The sequence below is a fragment of the Polypterus senegalus genome, chromosome 17 (assembly GCF_016835505.1).
Source record: "Polypterus senegalus isolate Bchr_013 chromosome 17, ASM1683550v1, whole genome shotgun sequence".
Lineage (NCBI taxonomy): Eukaryota > Metazoa > Chordata > Cladistia > Polypteriformes > Polypteridae > Polypterus > Polypterus senegalus.
In genome coordinates this window covers 96,790,232-96,806,471 of record NC_053170.1, presented here as the reverse complement: position 1 = coordinate 96,806,471, position 16,240 = coordinate 96,790,232, and the positions used below count along the sequence as shown (strand labels likewise).

General features: G+C 46.1%; 1 protein-coding gene across 8 annotated transcripts in view; it reads left to right on the top strand.

The window, feature by feature from the left end:
- The window catches only part of itgb4 (integrin, beta 4), a 102,658-nt gene that overhangs the window by 11,546 nt on the left and 74,872 nt on the right, over window positions 1-16,240 (top strand). The window contains exon 1 of one of the 8 annotated variants that reach the window (XM_039740500.1): window positions 1,385-1,693. The exons of the other annotated variants lie outside the window; for them this stretch is intronic. Coding sequence (XP_039596434.1) covers window positions 1,668-1,693 — 26 coding nt within the window. The 5' untranslated portion in view covers window positions 1,385-1,667. Of the gene's footprint in view, window positions 1-1,384; window positions 1,694-16,240 lie in introns of those variants that run through there. 8 annotated transcript variants of the gene reach the window in all.

The window sequence follows — 16,240 nt, the reverse complement described above, 5'->3', positions numbered from 1 at the left end:
TCCTCAGGTCAAGGTGTCTGTCAAACACATACTAAAAGCATCTGGTACAGTGAGCACCAGAATGAGCCCTCATCATGCAGGCAGCACCCAAGACCTGAACTCCAGTCTCCTTGTTGTAAGGCAGCAATGCCACCCATTTTGCTTCTCACACATTTCATTGAGACAGATCTCGTATGAAAGACAGGAGTGCAAACGGGATCCGAGTTAGCCTGCTGGCTCGGTTTGAAAGCCTTTATTATTTAGCTGCTAGTTAAAATGGAAGGCAGTTGAATGCAAGGCAGCACCGTATGTTCCATTAGCATTAGATACACAGATATGAAAGGTGCTATATAATGGGTAGATAAGGAATGAAAGGCACTATATAATCTGATACAGAGGGGGGGGAAGTTTAGCTTTTAGAGAGGCTAAATAAACATAACAGCCAGTAGCATCCTCCCTCAAACACAAACAAGAATTGCAAAAAAAAAAGGAAAACCCTTCAGCCACGACTAAAGACAAGCAAGCAGTCCCCGTGAGGCACTATAATGGCGTATTCCAGTGGCGTTTCCCCGACGCGGAGAGAGGAAGTGCATATCGTTCATGATGGCCCTTCATTCCGTCTTCCACTGCAACCTCCAGCAGGTCCACTGGGGCACCCAATAACAGTGCTGGTCTTTTTAATCAGCTTGTTGACTCGGTGGTCCGCTCCTGAAGAGCACACCACACTGGCCAGTCCACAGTTGTAGGACATGGCAGGGACATCACTCCCCACATTAAAGTGATTAATAATGGAGAAGATAACTGAAAAGAAAGCCTGCGGCTGCGGCCCTCCATGAACTGAGCCTCATGCCGGTGAGCTACGTGACCAAGGGGTTCATTTCTTGAGGGTCTGGCACTTTACTGGCCGGCTGCTGCCCACGGCGTGCCACTAGCAGGTATTGGTCCTTGTATTCTGCGTAAACCCCAGCTGTACAGTAGATAAGCATAAGCAGGCACTGTCTGGGCAATAGTGGGCCTCACCTTCATCTAAGGCAGCGGTTACTGGATACAAGACTGAAACTTCAAAGGCACTCGCGTCTTCAGTGGTTTGGGGGAGGGGGGTCTTTGGGGAGTCTCTTCCATCTCCTTTACCTGCACGGCCTTCCTGTCGATCCCAATTCTGCTCCAAGTCTCTCCGTCTTTCCTAATTGCCTGGGTGTGTTACGCTGAGTGTGCGGGGCCCGCGGCTACGTTTTGTGCCGTCAGTCACATGGGCGGGGGCGACTCGGTCAAGCCTGTGCAGGTGTGGCGGCCTCAAAGGAATGCAGAGGCTGCCCGCGTCCTCACGGAACTGAGTCACCTCGCGCAGCCTCAGCTACCTGCGTGCTGGAAATAAAAGTGCTTTCTCCGACAGGACTGGGGCGGGATCACATAGCAGGCGGCTCTCTCCCTCTCGCTGCCTCTCCCTCTCTCAGTTCTAAGGAGCCGAAGCCCAAGTGAAAGTCAATATTTGAGCGACAGAGTTGCTGCTGTGCCGCCGCTGCCTGGAAGAGCGGGACTTGCGTGCCTCAAGTGGTGCCACTTTTGGAGACTTTTCAGCCCAGTTTTCTTGGTGGGCAGGTGGATCCTTGTTTACTCGCCACCCTCGGAAGGAGTTTTTCCTTGCTTTGCGAGCCGCCGTGCAGCGCATTCTCTGAACTTTGAAGCACATGCGTTTGGAGACGGGCTCTGCCAGGTTGGTGAATTTTTAATTCTTTGTGAAAGGGTTCTCAGGTAATCGGGAAGCTGGGGGGGGTTTGGGTTGCCAAACATAAGAGGATTTGTAATTTATGCTAAATCGAGATTTTTCCATACAAGGTGAAGCCTGTTGGACTAATCCAGTCACGCTGGACGAAGTGCATTGTGAAACGCAGGGCCATTCTGTCTTGCTGTAGTTGGCACACCGCTCAAGGAGGTCTGGCATAAGACATGGGGTAAAAGCTGCCAGAGTTTTTGGGCATGCAGGTGAAGTGAGCATCCCAAGGTGTGTACAGGTCACTTCTTTAAAAGGGGGGGCCACCCATTTTCACTCCACTTCTCTGGACTTGGACATGCCGGAATTGTGCCGCTCCTTCACACTCATGGCAAGCACTGCCGCGGGCAATCGCTTTTTTTTTTTTTTCCTCCAAAGGGGCCGCCCTGCTGTGTTGACTTTGTGGCCCCGCTGAACAGAACAAAGAAATCGATGACCAGGTGGGGGAGGTTAAAGAAACTGCTACAAGCACCCAATGCCAGCGTGCCCAGAGGTTACGAAAATGTGGCGCTGCCATCATCGTCGATCCCAGACTTGTGTGACTGCAAAATTTTAAACTTTGATATCCCAGTTTTACCAAATCTTATGTCTTCAGCCAACCCCACCAGATACCTCAATAAGACTTAGGGGCCGACTTAATGGGCATTACTTACAAATGGCTGCTATTGTTGCGTCTTCTCCATCCGTTTTCTGCAAAGGCTCACCAGTTCTGCTGTTGCAAAGATGCAGAAAGTATTTGGAATGCATCTGGAACACCAGTTCTGGACTGGTGGCCAGTCTGTCACAGAACACAAGTTGTGCACTACTGGTGAAGCGGGGGCCAGTTCATTACAGGACAGAAGGCAGGGCCCCACCTCAGGACTGGCAGCCAGACCGTCATCACAGGATACAAAGTGGGCACCAGCTCCGGATTAGTGGCCAGTCCATCACAGGACAGAAGGTGCGCACCACCTCTGGACTGGCGGTCACACCAGGCCAGTTTCGAGTCTCCATTTGACTGAAGGAAAGCCCATGTGGGTGGACACAGGAAAAACAAAGTTGGGTTGTGCAGAACTCGTTTTCAAATGATTTCCAATTTTGGGTGAAAATCTGGGCACTGCTTTAGTCAGTTTAGTCAAGCACTTTGAGCTCGTTAAAGGCACTATATGAACAGAATGCATTATTACTATTATTATTAATCTAAAGTTAATAGTCATGACGCAAACCCAAAGCGCTATGTGAAAACTAATCATTTTTCAGTTACCTATTTTTCAAACCCAAATTTCTCGAAAGCTAAGCAGGGTACCAGTCCACACCTGGCACACTAACAGACATGCACATACCGTCATACCAGGGCAAAGTACAGAAGGAAACGGGGACCCCCCACCACCCCACTTATTCTACCACCAGGCTATAGGAAGCTCGGTGGCTACCTTAGCAGCAACAAAATCAAGGCAGAAACACAATCTGGGTGGGATGCCAGTCCACTTCATGCTGGCACTTCTGAACATTTTCCAATGATGAGGCTGTTAAAAGCAGGCAGGAACAGATTCTATAATCAGATGCCCGTCCATTTCTGGGCACAGTCTCACACACTCTCGGTTATACCAGGGCAAAAGATGGGAGGTAACCAGCATCCACCCGTTCCTCCTGGAAGCACACATTTTCATCCTGGCACATCTTTGGAGTGAGCGAGGTAACTGAAAGCTGCCTATCCCTCCATTCTCTGAACCAGCTTCTTCCATTTCCAGGTTCCTATACCAGCATTGGAAATGAATACTGGATGGGATGCCCATTCACTGCAGGGTACTGCACTGTGAACCAACTCTACATAACTGGCAGGTCTTGTGGATAAAAGCAAAATCCACTGGCCCATCTATTTTCTGAACAAACATCAGACTGTAGGAAGGTGGCACCTACCCCAGCAGCACAAGGATCAGGGAAGGTGGGATGCCAGTTCTTTGTAGGGTACAGTCACACTTACACAAAACGCTAATTCACTCCCAATGGGCCCACATAACAACAAGTGGGTCTTTAGGATGAGGAACGGAGGCAAAGTCCACCTGTCCATTCATTTTCTGAACAAGCGTCTTTTATTTGGAAGGTGGCACCCATCCCAGCCACACGAAGACCAAGACAGAAACCAACAGCACCTTGTCACAGGGCACCCTCATAAACGCAGTCACCCCTACTGGGTCAGCCTAACAGGTCGATACCTGCATTTTATGAACCTGATTTAATAAAGTGTCACAGATATGTGGAGAACGTTTACAGAGCTGGCAGCAGCAGGCCGACAGCTGTACCCGGGGATTCAGGAAGCAGCGCGAGCCAGTCCGCCACCACTGATATTGTGCTCCACATGAATGATAGCTAATCAGGGGAATACATTTTAATGAAATTAGACATTTCAGGATAAAAACTAAACCACTTCATAAATGAATCCTCCTGAAGGGCAGAATATGCGGAGAAAAACGTCAGTCGGGGGCTTGCGCTCCTGATGGCAACACAAACAGACAAATCAGGGGTGGCGACAAACTACAAATAAGCACAAATGATTTGTTTTACGCTCGTATGACTACAGCTTTTCACACCTTTATTACTACTGTCTCTTCATATCATCATCATAACTTTCAATTAATCCAAGGCAGAAACAAGGCTGCGGGGGCCTATCCAGGCAGCAGAAGGTGCAAGGCAGGAACCAGTCCTGGACAAGGTGCCAGCCCATTACAGGAAAATAAAACTGTGAACAACAAATAATAGTAATGCCAGTCATTCCTCAACCAACTTAGCCCAAGGCAGGATCATCAGGGCTGGAGCCTATCCAGGTGTCCTTGGGTGCAAGGCAGGAACAAGCCCTGGACAGGCAAGAGAAACACAATTCTGAACAGCAAATAACAGCAGCAACCTTCATTCTCAAACCCACTTCTCCCAAGGCAGAGTCACAGTGATAGGAGCCCATCCAGACAGGAAAACGCCCTGGATGGCCTGTCAAAGCATGACAAAGCAAATAATATCGTGAATGGTTAGTGGTGATAATAATAAATAATAATAATAATAATAATAATAGTTTCAGTAATTCTTAAACCGGTTTAATTCAAGTCAGGATCGCAGGGGCTGGAGCCTATCCAGGCAGCAATGGCTGCAATGCAAAAACCAGCCAGGCTGCCAGACCACTGCAGGGCTAATAAGTACAGGAATAGATAATAATAATAATAATATTAATAATAATAATGCCATTCTTCAACATGTTTAATTCAAGGCAGGATCATGGAAACCGGAGCCAATCCTCACAGTACTGGGCACAAGGCAGGAACAACCCTTCCATTTCAGGGCTTATAAAACTGTGAATAGGTAATAATAATAATATTAATAATAATAATAATGTCAGTCATTTTCAAGCCCATTTATTCCAAGGAATGATTCAGGGATTGTAGCCTTTCCATGCAGTGATGGCTGCAAGGCAAGAATCAGCCCTGGATGGACTGCCAGTCATTTGCAGGACTGATAATATTGCGAGTGGTTAATAAGATCAGTCGTTCTTTAACCCGTTAAATCCAAGACAGGGTCACTGGGGCTGGAGGCTATCCAGGCAGCAATGGGTGCAAGGCAGAGACCCGCTAATAAAAGTGTTAACAGGCTGTAATACCAATAATAATAATAATAATAATAATAATAATAATAATACCAGCAGTCATTCTCAAACTCACTTATTCCAAGGCAGGACCGCAAGATCTGGAGCCTAACAAGGTAGCAATGGCCACAGGGCAGGAACCAAAAACGGACGGGCTGGCAGTAGTTTGCATAAGGAAGGAACAAGCCTGGGATGAGATGCCAGTCCATTGTGAACTGGTAGTAGTAATAATAATAATAATAATTATAATAATAATAATAATAATTATAATGTCACTCTCAAACCCGCTTATTACAAAACAGGCTCAAGGGAGCTGGAGCCCAATGTTGAAGCAAAGGCACAACAGGGCTGATACTCCACTGCACAGCTAATAACAATAATAATGATAGTCATATTGTATTTATTACGTGCCACTCCCATCTCCAACATGTTCAGGTTTTTTTGGGTCATCACCCCTAAATGGGCTTAGCCTGGTGAGGTGTCGAGTACAAAGCAAGTACCAAACTAGGCAGGCTGGCAGTCCATCCCAGATTTTCCACTCTGACCTTACCTTGTTTTGTTGTTATTTCTTCTTTAATATTATTGCCTAACCTTAATTGTTTTTCTTGTTAACTTTCTCTGTGATCTTGCCGAGCACTTTGAGTTACACTGTAGTATGAAAATGCGCGATACGATTAAATGTCGTCGTTAACCGATATTCAACCTGGCAATGGGGGAAAACTTTGCAGTCGCTCAGTGCTGGTGTCCCAATAACCAACTGGCAGGGAGGGTGGCAGCCTTGAGCGTGTCTTGCTGATGCGACAGACTTGCGGCTCTCTACCCTTGTGAAATGGATCAAAAATGATCAATGGGGGCAAAGGTATTTATTGATTACGGTGTTTTCCAGATTTGGGATTTGCCGAATTTGCACTCAGGATTGCAACAGTTTTTGCCCAATTATCACGTTTCAGTGAAAAGTGGATCCTTATTAATAGGCAAACTGCTTTTTTGTATTTTATTCTGCAAGTTCTCCCTGCATCTGCACGAGTTTTATTTCAGTTAGGGCCGTTTCTGTGGCTCTCAAATAGCCCTACGTAGGCGTGTGGGGACCCCAGAGATGGAGTGTTGTCCCACCCAGCACTGGCACCTCCATTGAACCCAGTGCTGCCAGCAGAGGTGTCATGCCAATGCCCCAGATATTACACTATAAAATGTTTGCTCAGTTAAATATTAATTCACACCTTCAACTGACCCCAGCATTACACTAAAAATGTGTTTGCCAAGTATTGTATATAGCACCTTTCACGGTTTGCACTTTAACATCCATCCATCTATTTTCCAACCCGCTGAATCCGAACACAGGGTCACGGGGGTCTGCTGGAGCCAATCCCAGCCAACACCGGGCACAAGGCAGGAACCAATCCCGGGCAGGGTGCCAACTCACTGCAGGACACACACAAACACACCCTTTAACATGCCATCTGCATTACACTGTAAAATGTTTGCTTAGTGAGGTCCGTAACACCATTCACACATTGCACTGCCCCTGCATGAACACCAAGAATGAGTTTGCTTAGTCAAGTATAAAATGCCATCTGCATTACACTGTAAAATGTTTGTTTAATGAAGTTTATAGCGCCTTTCACAGTCCACACTTTCTGATGCCACTAGCATTACACTGTTGCTTGATGAGTTTTATTGCACTTTTAACGGCTACCTGCATTACTATAGAACAGTGCTTCTCAAATAGAGTGACCTCGGGAACATGCTTTTTTATTCTTGTACTTATAACAATTTTATAGACAAATCATACTATTTAGAGTCGCGTGGGGGCGCGAGATGTTTTCTTCTTCCTGGGGCATGACAGAAAATAATTGAGAAGCACTGCTATAGAAGATGTTTGCGGAGTGAAGTATGTAGCGCCTTTCACACTTTGCAGTCCCCCTGCCCCCCTGTAGATACTTTATTAATCCCAAGGGGAAATTCACATACTCCAGAAGCAGCATACTGATAGAAAACAATATTATTATTATATTAAATGTGTTAGCTCACTTTGCAATATAGCATCTTACACTTTCTCATGCCACTCATACCGCCTTTCACAGTTTACGCTTTGCAAATCTACTCCTGTAGAGCACCTTTCCCAGTTTGTATTTTTTGTGCTACTTGCATTACAAGTGGAGTACACAGGATAGCAGGTTTCAAACTTTCTAGTGCTCCTGCATCACACTATAACAGGGGATAAAATGTCTGTTTAGTGCACTGTGTGGCGCCTTTCACTCTGCACTTTAAAATGCCATCTGCATTACGCTATACAATTTTTCGCGAACCTGCACAATGCAGTGATCCTCATAAAGTCAATGGAGGCTCTGATCGGGACTCTCGAGAGTGTCTGGGCTTGCGAATCTCCTGATAAAAACCAAAGATCCAGGCCTTTAATGACCTCTTGGGCACAGCCATCAGCAGTGTGTCTGTCTGCGGAGCGAGTGTCGACCTCGTCGAGAGGTTTACTTGCCTCGGCAGAGACATTCAGGTCTCCGGGCGACTCTTCCTATGAAGTCAGTAGACGGAGTGGGAGAGCATTGGGTCATGAGGTCACTGGAGAGGGGTGTGTGGTGCTCCTGATATTTATGCAAAAGGACGAAGGTCCAAGTCTTTAGAGTCCTGGTGCTCCCCGTTTGCGAGTCATGACGTTATCCAGTGACCTGAGACAGAGACTGGAATCCATCGTGTGTATCTCTTCCGAGAATCCTTGGGTCCCACTGGTCTGACTTTGTGTTGCTCACAGACTCCCGAATGAGGCACATGACCTGCGTTGTGAGGGAGCATCAGTTACCGCACTGCGGTACGATTCTCTGAGGGCGATCTGGCTCACTGCCGAGGGCCGGAGTGACTGGACCAGGCCAAGAGGATGCCCACATAACACCTGCCTGTGGCAGATTTGAGGGTAATTTCTGGAGGGTGGGACTGGACCGCGTGTCTGCCTGAGGGGATCCTCTGCTGTTTCGTCATGTGGTGGGTGTGGCATCGCGCTGTACCAGTGCAAGCTCCCCAACCTGACCGGATTCATAATTTGCACTTTAAAATGCCTTCTGCATTATGCTATACATTTTTTGTGAATTTTATGGCGCCATTCTCAACTTGCATTTTAAAATGTCATCTGCATTACGCTGTACAATTTTTTAGTGAAGCTTATCGCGCCTTTTACAGTTTATACTTTCCGATGTCACTAACACTACACTGTAAATGTGTTGTTTAATGAACTTTATAACACTTGTCACCATTTATAGTTCCAATGCTACCGGCATTACACGATATGATGTTTGCTTAGTGATGTATGTAGCGCCTTTCACGCTCTCCAATGCCCCTGCATTACATTAAAACTGCGTGTAAGTAAGTTTACACGATGCACTCGCACTACGTTTACTGCGCCTTTCACGGATTGCACTTTTTTAGTGCTACTTGCATTACGCTCACACTTTCCAATTCCTTCACATTAATTGTCTAAAAAATGTATTTGGACAGTGAACTTTATAGCGCCTTTCCCAGCCTGCCCCTTCCCCGTAATACCATAAAACGTGTTTGCTCAGCGAGCTCGAGTACCAAAGCTGCCCCCGCCACCGCCGGCTGTTTACTCTCCGCAGTCCTCGGACAGGCCCGAGCATAAAGCCGCCGATTCAACGGCCATCGTGTTTACTCTCGGCATGTGCGATTCTCACATCCCTCACTCGGAAGAAATTCCTCTTTGGCGGACCTTCGTTTTTCATGTCAGACAATCGGGCGGCTTGTTTTGGGGCCTGCCGGCCATCGCTACCCCCAGCTCCGTCCAGTGGTGGGGCTCACGAGTCACGGCCGGGGTCAGCTTTTGTTCATTGCAGTGGGGTGCTTTACGGTAACGTGCCCCCCACCCCTCCCCAGTCATTTTGGTTTTTAAGTTTTGCTAACCTGACCAGGAGAGGGTGACGTCCATACAGACAAACATACGGAATATCACAAAAGCAGAACTCGGGTTCAACTGTTGTAAGACAGAAACTGTACTTGCTGTGCAGCCAAGCAATACCACTAGAATGTATAAAAAACGTTTACAAATCTACATCGTGGCAGCACTGAGTACACCACAGGAGGCAGTCCGCGCATGGACGCCGAGTGTCACAAACGATCATTGGCCACTATATACTAGATAATAATAACACAACGGTATCAACAGCAGTCTTCAAAATGGCGTGCCACGCCAAAACACAAATGCGAGTAATTTAAAAAAATGCTCAACAGGTCTACCCTCAATGGTATACCTACATTACTATATATATTTTTTTTAATTTAAAGTATAAATAAATCTCAAATAGACTTACTTTATCACTTCGCACACGTCGTCCTCCATTATTTACCGCCACCTGCCAGTTGACCGACTCTGCTCTTCACCTTCACTCGTCAAGTGCGCGCTCTGATGCCGCGCACTAATTGGATGGCGAGATTGCATCATTTGCATACATAGTTAAGGAAAGGGGTAACAGGACTTATGGGTATACTGTACATTTAAATTCGATTGAATTTTGATAATATTTGGCTAATTAGTTTATTTTATAAATCAAAATTTAATTTTAGTGTTAATGAGGTTGCATGATTAAAATATATAGTAGTATTAAAAAAAATTACCATCATTGTAAATCATCTTATAAACAGGTGACATAAATATTCTAGCAACAAAGTTTTACAATTGTTGTTACTTATGCTTATTCATAATAGTTGTAACTTTTATGACCTTATGTTAATATTATAAAATTATATAATAACAGTATTGTATAATTAACAATAAGAGCGTCATTTAACTTCAGGCGCCTGTTTGCTGGGGATGCAGATGGTCTGCGGACCAAAGCTTCTCCCCATGTCAAAGATTAAATCTGTTTAGAAGAAAGTAAAATGCAAAAATGAAAGAAACCTGCCAATGCAGTCCAAATAATACTTTTTTTTTTTGCGCATATTTTTCTGAGACAGCCTTGCTAGTGCTCCCCTCTCGTGTCCACAGGTGCAAATCCAGCAGTGATGATTCCACTCAAAGCATTTTTAAACACTGTGAGCCGACTTCCTACACTGCACTGTAAATAATTTGAAGTGGCTGGGGTCCAGTTCAGACCACCCATCACACTCTTACCATGTCGACTGGCCACTCTAATGTGTGTGCATAAGCGTCCCCTACTGACGGTTTTCCAGTCTTGACATACCTTTCCTCTGATGATACTCCATTGTGACGTCTCATTTAGGACGCTGCTTGCTACTCCTGACACTTAAGGTTGGGGATTCATTTTGGCACCTGCTGCCATTTTGGAGGCTGTTCATGTATGGCTATGTCCATTTTAAATTCAGTGGTCCCTCATTGCCTCTCTTACTACTTGCACACAACTTGTCACAAATATTTCATGTCATATTAATTCTGTAAAGTTTACTTCAGCTCCTTCCCCTTCCATGCAGGGCAGAGTGGTGACGGTGATTTGAAAGCCAATATGCCCGCAGACATCAAAACTTCAGTCGGTCAGACGCTAACCGATGTTGTCAGGCCGGTCTGCCCAATGCAGGGTGTCATTTTCGGGAGTGGCGGAGACGTGCTGTCTGGTTACATCACCGTCACGTTGGCCTCACCGTTGGCTCTAAAGTGGTGTGTTTGTTCAGGGGGATTAGGCTGGGCAGAAGCGGATTACGGAGCGGTCACTGCTGTCATGTTTACCAACCCCTCTGCTGGGGTTTCTTATTCCTTTCAGGCTTGTAGCTGATCATGAAGTGGTGGGACTCAAATTGCTGTTTACCAGGAGAAGGTAGCTGAGGTGTGTCATGGAGGTGGGGCTTCATATGCTCAGTGGCACTCCATGCAGTCTATGCCAGCTTTTAAAACAAACAACTGAAGGCCTCCAGTTCCACTTTGATCTTCCATACCAGATTTATGTTGGTCTACCTGTATACCCCCACGAGCAGCTACCCCACCTGCCCACACCTTTATGTAAGCATAACTCCAACAACCACAAACACCTTCATTACATAGCTCATACATGGCAGTAGCTTAAAGTGCGATGACTCTAGTCAATGGATTATGGACACATGGCACCCAATAGTCAAGTGAACATCGTCACGCTGGGGCTGTGAATCCTATTTGGGGTCCTCAATTGAGGAGTACTGATTTTGATGTTCACTGTACCAAATGCTTTTATTGTATACTAGCTCTGCTACCCGTCTAAGACAGATTGGAATCTAAACAATTGACGCACACCTCTGTATTAATGTAATATTTTTAGTAATAAAATATGTTGCATTTTTCATTCCAACAGATGGTGCATTACAAACACTGCTAGTACTAACATGCATTGCTTTTCCAATTTCAAAAGATGGCTCATCCCAAACAGTTCTAGTAATAAAATGTATTGCATGCATCATTCCAACAGGTGGTGCATCACAAACATTTACAGTAATAAAATGCATTGCATGTGTCATTCCAACAGGTGGTACATCACAAACATTTATAGTAATAAAATATATTGTACTTATTCCAATAAATGGCACATCAGACACAGTTCTAGTAATAAAATTTATTGCATTTGTCATTCCAACAGATGGCGCACACTGTTCTCCCATCGTCTGTGTGGGGTTCCTCTGGGTGCCCCAGTTTCCTTCCACAGTCCAAAGACATGAATTTTAGGTTTACTGGCACTGCAACATTGGCACTAGTGTGTGTGTGTGTGTGTGTGCACTAGTGTGTGTGTGTGTGTGTGTGTTGTTGTCGCCTTGTGCCTGATGATTGCTGGGTTAGGCTCCAGTGTCCCCATGACCCTGAATTTTTTAGGCAGGTAAAGAAAATGGATGAATGGAAGGATGGATGGATAGTTCTACCTTACCTGGAAACGTCTTTACCCAGAACAGAGTTGTACCCAGAGGAGGCACATTCTTTCAGCAGATTTATAATCACATTGGTTCTTTCAGTTTCTACGCGTGTATACTGTATAGATCCTGCCCCTTGACTGCAGCACCCCTGTCGGCTGTGGTGGGTGTGGCTCACACAGGATAAGCTCCGCCTCCCTCCTGGCTTGAGAATGTGTTATCCAAGGCGACTCACAATTCTGTACATCTGCTTACATTTGTGTGTTTTGACTTGAACCAGGTGTGGCAGTAGGGGGCGCTAGTGCTCCCTTGAACCCTCAGGTACCACGCAAGACACTGGATAAAAGTCCAATATTCTTTATTATTCTTTAGCACAGTGCACCAAGAACCCTCCACACTGACTCGTATATTTAATTAACAACCAAATAAACACAATAATCTCTCCTCCTCGCCCAGACACTTCACCCTCCTACCTCCCAGCTCAGCTCACTGTCTGGGTCTTCCCACAATCCTTTTATACACCCTGACCCGGAGGTGTTCCTGTCCAATCAGTCCACAATTCCTTATTCCTTCCGGGTCAGGCAAACAGTCCTTTTCTTCACCCCGGGAGCACGTTGTTTCTTCCCGTCACATGACTATGACGTACTCCCGGGTTATAGGGCACATGCGAGCCTATGAGCCCCCCTACAGCGACGCCTGGTGGCCCCCAAGGTATCCAGCAGGGCTGTGTAAAAACACTACAAAGTCCATGATGCCCTGCTGGAACTCGGGGCATGATCATGCTGTCGGGAGGGCTCCTCCTGGCGGCCTGGGGGTGAGGGCCGGAGTAACATGCCGGCAATCCACCACACAGGTGACCCAGTGAGCCTTTATCACGTATGGCCTTCCAATATGTGACATTCTTTCTTCTCCCTTACGGTTCCTGATTGTGAGTCATGGCTCTTAATTTATAATAAAATGACTGCCACTTTTTGTGCCCATCCCCAACACTTCACCACAAAGACTTTGGCCCAACTCTCCACTGGCCAGTGGGCTCTCTTTGTTATCCGCCTGGGAGTCACAGGACTGGACCCGATGGTCTCATCTCCGGACTCTCCTCCCAGCTCAAAGTCCTCATGTAAGTGACCTGGATGTCACCACTGAGGGTGTCACAGCGATGGCAGCCTGTTCTCCATCATGCACTCTATTTCATTCCAAACAGTTTTTGGATTCGTTAAGGCCCACTTGACCGCAAATGCTTAGCCCCCGCATTAGCCCACCATTCTAAGATTTATGTCTCCTTAAATGAATGTGAGGCTGATCTGTGGGGAATCTGTGCGGCAGATGTTAGAAATTTTGGTAAACACAACAGACTGAGGATGCACTCATTGAGAATTCCTGAAGTGCCACAGATTTATAAAGTTTTAAATGTTTTATTTATTTATTTATTATGGCTCCTGTTATCTCCCACAGATCATGATGTCATCTCAAGTGTTTTAATGACTTTCATTATCCATTGTGTTATATTCAGGTTTGCCCTGTAAAGTGTGTGGGGTATGAGGCGCTATATAAATCACTCTTGTTTACACCCACGGACTGAGCTAGGTCATGCCAAGTGACATTCTCAAGGCGTCGGTGACATTCCCAGTGCATTGTGTTGGATTAAGCTTTGCCTTATAAAGTGCGTACAGTGTAAGGCGCTACATAAAAACTCTTATTTGCCCATAGACTGAACGTTGTCATCTTCAAGAGATGTTGCTGACTTTTATCGTGCATTGAATTACATTTAAGATTTGCCCTGTAAAGTACACGCTGTGTAAGGCCCTATATAAGTAGCCCTTATTATTTCCCACAGAGGACCGATGTCCCAGCCATGTTAGTGTCAACTCCAGTGACACCCCAAAGGTGTTAATGACCTTCATTGTCCTTATATACATCTCAATTACCTTGTATTAAGCTTTGCCTTATAAAGTGCATGGTGTGCAAGGCGCTATATAAAAAGCTCAGGTTATCTGCTATGGATGAGCTTTGTTAACTTCAGGGACTCACTAAAATGTGTTGGTCTTTTGTGTTGTATTAAGGTTTGCTCTGTGAAGTGGCCGCTGTGTAAGGCGCTATATAAACCGCTCCCCTAGATGAGCTCTGTCATTTCAAGTGATGCCCTAAAGCTAGCAGTATATTATACTGTATTAAGGTTTGCTTTGTGTGCAAGGCGCTATATAAAAAGCTTCAGTTACCTCCTATGGATGAACAGGGACTTGCCAAATTTGTTAATGACCTTTGTATTGTTTAAATGATTACGTGCTGTGCAAGGCACTATATAATACATTGAGTGAGAGGCTTGTTTGCATGTTCATCTCCCTGCTATCGCCTCTGTCCCACAGAATGTGCAGATTAGGCTACCTGTCGGCTTTTGGATGTTATCCATCCCTTCATTCATTTTTTGTGCCCACTTATCCGAGTCAAAGTCAATGGTGGCAAAGACATTCTTGGTATAAATGGGCACAACAGAAGCAGGAGCCCCAGATGGGGTGCCAGTCTGGGGCTGTAGTGGTGAAACCGCATCCCGAGTGTGTGAACTGAGAGGACTCCATGATGCCTATTTGGCTTGGCTCACTTATGCCAGGGCACGGCCAGCCGGGCACGCTCAGGCACCCTCTCACTCTTGCTCAATTCAGGGGCATTGCTGTTTTATTACATTTTTTCCTCATCAGCCTTCCTGTCCTGATTGAGGTGGGCCACTTGAGTTGGTTAGGGCATGCATCTCTGATGGCCCCTGGGACCCGCCTAAAGGACACTCTGGTGGGTCAATACCTCTCAGGTGGCCTTAGTGTGTCTGGGAATTGCACTGGGGGAGCTGGAAAAAGGTGTTTAGGGATTGGATGACCTGGTCTGTTCAAGGTGGCATGGTACCATCATGACCCTCACTACAAATGGCAGTGTGTGAATGTAATTAAAGCGGCCCTGAACCAGAACCAGGCCAGGTTGCCATGAAGGATTGGTTTCTGTTTAGCTATTGGCTGTTGGTGAGGCAGCAATGGAAAGTGGGTTCAAAAAATTGATTGATTGATTAGATGAAAAACAGAAAAGTAATCATTAAAAGCTGCAAACTTCTTCTAGTGGGTCTATTATAACAACAATTCCTAAAAATAATTAAATTCTCTCATTGACCAGTTTTCGTGTAGTATCAGTGCTTAGGAGAGCTGGCATATCCTGCAGGGGGCGCTCCACCCCTCAGAGACGCTACACAGTCCCCTGCTCTATGCGTAAGGCACCTTGCTAGCCGCCTCTTTGCGATCTGGAGGGTGGGACCCTTTTTGCTTTCACAGCAGGTAGAAACAAAGGCAGGAAATCCTGTGAGAGCAGGGGGTCCGTGGAGGCCGTGTGGACAGGAAGAGAGGCACTGGAGCTTCCAGACTGTTAGAGGCACCAGCTCAAGTTGAAGGAAGGCACCAGGTGGCGCCATAGAGCTTGTGCCTTAAGGGGTAAGAAGTAATTAGAGGTCTGCCAGTCTGTTTAATTGAGTTTACAGGTTTGCATGGTATCCACCAGGGGGCAGCAGCGCATTGGAATTTTCAACACTTTTGGGTGCAACCAGCGTCCAGCAGGGGGTGACAACCTCTGTTTATGTCACCCATTGCTGGTCTTTCCTACTATCAACAGTGTCCTACTAGTGACATCTACTTCTGTCACCGGGGGCAACATATTCTAGTTACAGTAGGGTACTCGTCACCAGTCACTTCCTACTACCACAAATGTCCACTAGGTGGCAGCAACTTCTGCTTGCAACCCTGATATCTCCTACTGTCATCAGTGTCCTCTAGCGGGTGACAGCCTCTAGCTACATCACCAGTTAGTAGCCTCTAATTCTATTTATGTCACCAGTCAGCTGTCTCTCAATACCGTCACCAGTTTCCACCTTGGGGCGATAAATTAGAGAATGAAATGCAACACCCGTTTCTTCTTTTATCACTAGTGTCCTGTAGGGGGAAACACCTTCTAGTTATGTCACCCATCACCAGTCTCTCCTGTTGTGATACACCCAAACATTGCTACCC